Source organism: Lottia gigantea, assembly GCF_000327385.1.
Source record: "Lottia gigantea unplaced genomic scaffold LOTGIsca_14, whole genome shotgun sequence".
Classification (NCBI taxonomy): domain Eukaryota; kingdom Metazoa; phylum Mollusca; class Gastropoda; family Lottiidae; genus Lottia; species Lottia gigantea.
This window is the reverse complement of record NW_008707617.1, coordinates 1,933,763-1,942,046: the sequence shown is the minus strand read 5'-3', so window position 1 is coordinate 1,942,046 and position 8,284 is coordinate 1,933,763. Positions and strand designations below refer to the sequence as shown.

The following is an 8,284-nucleotide window of genomic DNA, read 5'->3' as shown; positions in this document are numbered from 1 at the left end:
GTTTAGTTGTATGGCCATACAGAGTCAAGTCTATGAATCCACAGAGTTTCTGCTCTGTCTAATTTGCTTTTGCTTTCATTTGGAATTTTCTCAAAAAGTGTGCATTTATAATCATGACCAGGTTGGTTAAAATGGGAGGCAATATGAGGAGCTTTATGAACCTTTTTCAATTTAATGTTTCTCCTATGTTTGTTATGGCTAATATTGAAGGGGGTTGTTGTCTGGCCAACATTTGTTTATGAACACTAAAACATTTGGTGTGATCGTCTATTACATTGAGATCTTGGTAAAATCTGAATTTGATAATTTTTCGATGAAAGGAATTTGAGTTAGTGCCCTTGACACATTAAAAACACATCAAAATTTGTTAGCTTGTGTTGGTGTAAATCAATATCTTTTTAATTAGATTTTTGGTAAGATTTGACACAGTGACAGTCCATGATATATTGAAAATTTATCATGGAAGTGGGCGTATCTTGTTAGGCAACCACTTGTTATTATTTTTGTAGTGATAATGTTTCCTTCAAAGACTTAGCTATAGTTTTCCTCTACATGGAAATATTAGTTGACAACACTTAAGATTAACATTTTCTCTTGATGACATCGTATTATTCTGTACATCAGGAAAAATAAACATTTCTTCCTCTGCTTTTACTTTTGAAAAGTCAGAAGCAAACTTTTGTTTTTTCTCTTAAATCACTCCAAATCGATTTTGAACAGATTTATATATTTTAACAACATAATATGATTAATCAGTGTTCATATAGTTTGTTCGGTTTCTTCATTTGGTACATCACCCATATTTGGTGGCCAATTTAACTCAACACCCTTCAAAATAGAAGAAATATATCATAATTAGTCGTAACAAAAAAACACTTACATATTTGATCTTTTAATCATACAAAAATTATGAACTCCTAAAGATATTCAATATCCACCTTATGTAGTTATGCTTTATAATTCAAAAACAGCATATTGTGCAAAAATAAGATAACATTAGGTTTCGTATTTTTTTTTTTTTGACCAAAAATAATAACCAGATTAAAATCTAATAATGGTAGTATAGATATAAAATAAGTATACTTACAGATACATCTAGTGTTAATATGTCACACTCTAGATTTAATATAGAAGATAAATTAGGATGTGTTCTATTAAAATCACCATGTATAAACTCTTTAATATAACTATATATTGTTAAGGATAAAATCTTATATATTTCTTATGATAATATGGCAATAAATGTCATCAAAAAAGGCAAATACTAATAATCTATTTTATGTAACTTGTAACATAGTTATTTTGTAAATGCCCTAATATGTATTGTTATTCATTAAATTCAATCTAATGCAAAAACTTTAGATTGAAACTAACATTTCAATAAATTAAATATACCAACCACATTTACAAGAATGTTGTCTCAATGTTTTGTAAAATTGTGATTCAATTTTGTCAAATTTGTGGAATTCAATCCTATGCCATTTTGAAACAAGAACAAAAGTTTGACTTGATGGTTACCATAATTGTAAGAAATGTGACCAAAAATATATTTATCTCTTCTTACAATTAGGTACAAACATGTTCATAATTTGATTAATTTTTTTCTATTTTTACTATAATATTTTTTTTCTCAAAAAATTCCTTCCTTGACATTTTCATTGATTAATATTTCGCGTTCATTTTTCAAACAAATAGTATGAATTTTTTTAACATATCACAGTAAAAAAGGATACGTTCCAGCTTGAGTGGAAATATTTAGTTTAAAATAATTCCCCTTCACATCTTCAACATTCATTGAATGAACTATTTTTAGTCTGGTAGCTTGTGATCTCCTGAAATTGAACCATTGGTACTATTATGTCTTTTATTCTGGACCAGAAATCAATAATCTTGATTCAATTTACGTCACAGTAAAATACAGGCATCCATACATCACTAATTGACCATCTTTCAAAGTGTAGGAACAAGATTTGTTTTTGTACTGTCATTGAAAAAATCTCTGCAAACCATAAATCAGAATTGTGCAAATAGAAAACCAGAAAACTTCTTTAGAATCCCCTTAACACAATAATCTTACCTATGTAAAACTCTTAATGGTGTTTTCTGGTGTACTTCTAAATCCTGAAATAACAATATGACAAATGTTAAATACTTTCTAAAAGATAGCACATTCGATATTTAAGCCATAAATTATAATAATTAAATCACGATTCTGTTTACACGGTATCACGCTATTTGATTGTATAACAGTAGTCACATGCATTAGGTTTATATCTGTGTAAACTGTATGGAAATATAAGCTCAGCCCCTTAACGGACTACGTTTATCATTGAGTTTGATTGACGTGGCCACTTCACGGCATCGATGTCGTTCCTTCGAGACATCACTGAATGATAAAGGTATTTTCTAAATTCCCTCAAATGTGCACACTCCAAATTCCAACAATATCATGAATTCTGGACTTATTTAGAACTCGTCTTTCAATAAATGAACTTCCAATTTTGCCGCTCCGTCAACTTCCACGTAGTAAACAGTAGACTATAAATAGGTGACCTACTTATTTTTGATTGGCTGTTCTCTAGGACGTGTCTATTGTTAGTATCAGTTGTTTAATGTTATGTTAAAATTTTATGCACCAATTTAGTGCCTTAAGTTGTTGTTATATTACATAAATATTTAAACACTTATTTGAGTTGATTTAATTATAAGGAATGACCTGAACAATTTTTCAGTTTATCGATGTATAAACAGCAAAAACCTGTGGACACTGTATAAATCTGCGTAGTTCTGTTTGTGTAAATTCACAAAAACTACATAAAGAGCATTTATAATCATCACAGAGGTAACGAATGCATCATCAGATATTTATTTTGCATCGAAAGATCAATGAAATTGATAGCATTAATATGTCCAAACCTTTTGTTGACTAATAGAATGTTTGTGTTCATCAGTTAAAACTTCTGATGACCAACATAATGCTAAATAACATTTATTCTTCTCTCCTTCCCCTTCTTTTAACTTTACAGTATCATCTCTATAACAAATACAATATATAATACCAGGAATCTAAATACGGAAATTCTATCAATCAAAAAGTAACAATTAAATCTAACTTTGAATCCATAGATAGTATGGCATCATGTTGTGGCAAAAGTATTTCCATTACCATAATATATGGTACTTATTGCTACATGATGTCAAAATTTCCAAAATGGCTGCCTTCATAGAGTTTATTGAATAATGACTTTACATATAATATTTCTATAATTACAGTATAATCTTACCTTGTGACCAACTGTAAATCTCTTACTTTAACCACATCAGATGTCTCATTGATCTGCTGTAATATTAAAATCATAAAGTTCACATGCAATCTGATATTACCAGCCATGTCTAAAATAGCTTAAATGTGCCAATATTTTAAAGGGTCAGTTCGCCATTTCCAGGGTCCGTTTTTGGTCTTGAAAATATATAAATAGTACTAGATATGTACGAAAATCAAATACTTTCAAAAATTCCTCTAAGAAATATATTTTCTATTTGTATGTAAGTCTTTTCTATATATGGCCAAGTCTTGCGAAAAGCCGAGTCATTTTCTAATACAAATAATTTTACATGGATTTGACTCAAGGCTCAAATTTTGATGGTGAGCTGCTTATTCAATTCCAATTTCTCAGAATAATGTACAGTTAGTCAAAACTGATGGCGAATCTGTCCCTGAAAAACGTGTATTTTCAGGCATTAAGATATTAAATTATTCTGAAAAAATAAATAATGAAGAAAAACAATTTACATACCTTCTGTATATCTGGCAAAGTACTAACTACAGTATTTCTGTGTGAATTCATTATCTCTACTATGAATGGTCGGCCTTAAATATAATAATATTAATAATGACTTATTTATTTCATTATGTTCTCATAGTCTCGTAATATTGTTATTTTATAATGTTCTAGCAAATCTGACTGGAAAACAAAAATACGAAACTAACAAACTTACCATTACCCAACATTCTAACATCTACATCTTCTCTACCAGATGATGAAAAACGAAATTCTGAAATTGTTAGAAAGGTAGACATAAAGATAAATCCAGTTTAAGTTAAAGGTAAACTACCTCTTAGGGATGACAAAAAATTTTTTTAAAATTGAACAAAATGAGTCTTTGTTCATCAGTGGATTTAACTGGTGTCATAACTATACAACAGAATCACTCTATAATCCAATAAATCCATTAAACTAAGTAATAATTCATCAAACTAAGTTATTTTTACATGTTTTCATAAAACGCATCTTTAATTGCACTAATGAGGATGGACATTGGACAATGCAGGGAAGCTAACCTGAAAAGTTACATAAGCTTGCTTTAATTCCTTCTAACTGTCAAGGAATATTTAATCCTACTGCAGTAGGAATTGAACATTGGACCACTGACGAAGTTTGCAGGCAAGTGTACAATTCACTGGGACACTATGGTTCCCATAAGTTGTATATAAACAGATGTTTGTTAGATCATAATATGAATAAGTAACCCAAAAAACTAGAAATGAAGCAAAATAACTAGCGCTGCCTTGACTGGCATTATAAACAGTGAAATCTACTCTACCTGAAGCTTTAAAAGATGTTAAACAATTACAAATTTCTTCTTCAACTGATGAAATAGTTTTTCTCTTTCCATCTATAAGCCATGGTGTTTGACTCAATGTTCTACTGTATTTATTATATCTTCCTATAAAGGAAATTTTTACAACACCGTTTAAAGGGCTGTATATTTTGCCTTGTTTCAAAATATGAATAACATATCTAACAGAATAGTCCAAATTCCCCTTAGGCCTACAAAATTAAACACATTGAAATTGTTGAAATTCAAGATTTATTTCCCTTTTGGACATAATAATCATGATGCTGAATATCATTAATAAATATAATACCTACTGTTTCTAACTTAACATACACTGACAACTGTCAAAAATATTAATCAGAGGATTTTAAAGTTAGGAAATTCTAAATAAACATCTTACCTGCTATATATATAGCATCATAATTACAATCTATTATATAGCTGATTTCTTTTACTGGTTTTATACATGGACATTGATAATATCTAAATAGACATAGCTTGTTAGTGAGAGTAGCTTAGATACACATAGCAGATATCATGGGTGACTGCTTGAAACCTTGTATATGCCATATTTGGTCATTTGTATTCTTAGCTTGATTGTAAATAACCCAAAATGCACTTATTAAATAACAAGAATATAAACAGTCAGATTTAAAACCTCGAAAAATATTATATTATACAAGGTTCACTGTTCCTTTTTCTGCCATGGAAACAAAAAACCTCGTATAATAGTACAGTATACTAGTTATTGGTTGAGGTTTCAAGCGGTCCCCACGATATATTTCTTTATAATTAATATAAATTACAATGTTCAAGAGAGATGAGAGCCTATTCACAAACAGAGACTGGGGGTACAAATAGAGGGAGTCTGATCTAATGGGGAGACATCTCTCAATATAGAGATTTAAACTGTTGTATCACTGTGGAAGCACCTAGTCACCCCCCTCTTATGGAATGTCTGAATGGGTTCTCTTGTGAGATATTTTTGAAAAATAGAATTGATTTGGTGTATTCTGTCAAACATTTTTGAGAAAAATAAGATTTTTAAAATTTCATTCTTTGATTAGAGTTTCAGATTGCTTTTTCAACCAAATAAAATGCCTTTCCAAAAGTGAAATTTCTAGACTTGTTGTCCTAAATGTTTGATATCCAACAAACATGCTTGATGCATATTATACAGCTATAGAAAACAAACATTACTGTGTAGTTGGCAATGAGATCTATTGTTGAATCTCTTGAAGCTTTTTAATCTGAATGATTCAAATAGAATTTCTCTTTTGATCTGAACCCAATGCTGAGCAATGCTGAGACTAAAACCATACTTTTTCTGGCAGATTTCATGTCAAATTTCAAATGGCTTTTATTCACCTTTAAGAATTAAAAATAGCAATATCTTAATATGAAATAATCCCTAGACTTACTTTTTAAATAAATTATCAGGTATAGATGATACAGATTTCAATACAGCTGTTCTGGTAAATATTTCATAGGTTGACTGAAATAAATATTAATATAAATAGTTGATAGTGTGTTGGTTCTCAATCATTTAATCTGTAAGAATTTTTCAATACTATTGCTTATCCTTAAAAATATATTCCCTCAATCTGAAGCTCTTAATGCCAAGGCCAAGTCCCATCGCCAGAAATGAATTAGTACTGGAGCTCAGATATTATACTCCAAAGGCCAAGTTTGAGCTGCCAAAAACGTACCAAAATCTATATCTTTTTGATTTTGTACAAAGACACTGTATCAATCTCTCTGCTGAACTGAATAAGGTTTTGATGGAGCTTAATTCTCAATTGCTGTGCCCAGCCCCAATGGACCCCTCCCTAATGACGGGGGGTGGCGAGGCCTGACATTGTTCAATTTGAAAATCAATATCAATAACCTAAATACATTAAATTATTGCATCAATATACATGATCACACCATGTTTCATTAAAATCGATTGAAAACTGTAGTCTCTAATGTGTTCACAAACAAATTTTGAAGCGTTTTTCCTAAGTCAAGGGCAATAACTCAAAGATCGTTCATCAAAATATCAAATTCGAACTTGTCCAAGATCTCATCAATATAAATGATCACGTGGGCGTATAAAAACTGTTGTTGCATATTTAAGGTCAGAGGACATTTAAGAACCAAATAAGTGTGGTGTATGACCCTACTAAGCCCAAAGATATCAACAGAAATAGCCCGAGTGTGTAATAATCGTTGCAGGCGTCCCATAGGAATGTAACATGTAGCGTAGTTAGCTGTGGATAACTGTTTTAGAATTAGTTATTTTTTAGGTACTTTTCACATTTGCTGGTGATCTGGTACATTTTTAATCACAGTCCGATCGCAAATAATTGCAATCCGGATTGACAGACCTTTCTTTGTTTCATATAAGTAAGTTAGTTTTGGAATTTACAAAAAAACTTGGATAAAATGTCAGCTTATCTGCTTCTGGAAATTTTGAATAAAGCATTTATAATTAAAAAAGCATAAAAAATATGCCATTCACGTCATCAAGTATTATTGGTCCCTAAATACAGCTAGATAGTCAACAATAAGACAGGTCTGGGCATATTAATCTTTTTTAATTACCTTTTTTCTTCTCTGAAATTCATTTGGATTGGTAGATATCCTGGATATAAAAATATAGAAAAAAATATTGTAATTTATTATAAATTAACAAAAAAAGTCTCTGCAAATAATCAATGACAGAAACAAAAACAATTCAACTCTATTACACTTGTGTAACAAATCATAAATGTTTATAGTATTTATGTTTCCCATTAGGAGTTGAGTGAAATTGAAACAAATCACATGGGCATTATCAAACATATACTTACAAAAAATTACATTCTTTATCTGAATCTTCATAGTCAAACACAATGGATATTTCAAATGGACTCTACAACACAATTTACATAAACAGGTGACAGTTTCAACTATAATATAATAATCTTGGGCTGAAAACTTCACTAAATAAGATGATTTAAGTGTTGCAATCATCTGATTGGTCAATCATTAAACTTGATTATAAGTTTGTTTCATTATCCAATCAGAATACTGTATTTCTTAAAATCTGGATTTAATCCTTCTGTCCTCAAATTTTTTAATTCTAAATTAATTTATAAATACTCTCAGTAAAATTTGATTTACTCAAGAAATTCAAAGACAGTTAGATTTCTAGCTTTAACTATTTATATATTGTACATAATATGAAATTTGTTATTACCTTTGGATTAAACACTGATTTCAGATGAGAAGATAATTCTGGTCCACATAACCACTTCCATACATCTTTTATACTGGATATTTCATCTTCTGGTATTTTACTGTAGATATCTCTACAAATAGTAATAGTTCAAATGAACAATGTATATTGTAGATTGTCAGAAAAGTGTGCTAAATCAAATCACAGAATAGCATTGCTCTGGAAAGTTGAGAATTCATGTTAACTTGTATTCTCCAGATGCAACTTTGATTCTTGTCTTGCTACAGTTTGAATAAAATATTTCATGTTGAAATGAATGAACAATTGTTAATGGGATTGTAAAGAGGTCTTCTAAAAATTGTATGTGTTTCCGCATTAATTTGCACCATTCCCATTTTCAATCAGACTTCTGTTATTCCCGCAATTCCACTAAAACTAACTATTTGATGATATCATTAATTG

At 29.9% G+C, this 8,284-nt stretch overlaps 1 protein-coding gene across 1 annotated transcript; it reads right to left on the bottom strand.

The window, feature by feature from the left end:
- Nucleotides 1-1,714: 1,714 nt before the first annotated feature.
- On the bottom strand, nt 1,715-7,939 carry LOTGIDRAFT_111864 (hypothetical protein; the record flags this gene model as incomplete). The annotated part of the gene is made up of 12 exons (XM_009049701.1): nt 1,715-1,832; nt 2,078-2,121; nt 2,917-3,034; nt 3,285-3,340; nt 3,798-3,871; nt 4,000-4,056; nt 4,606-4,728; nt 5,021-5,103; nt 6,042-6,115; nt 7,207-7,246; nt 7,455-7,516; nt 7,844-7,939. Coding segments are annotated over 12 exons (945 nt in total), but the record flags the coding sequence as incomplete, so codon positions are not given.
- Nucleotides 7,940-8,284: the final 345 nt, after the last annotated feature.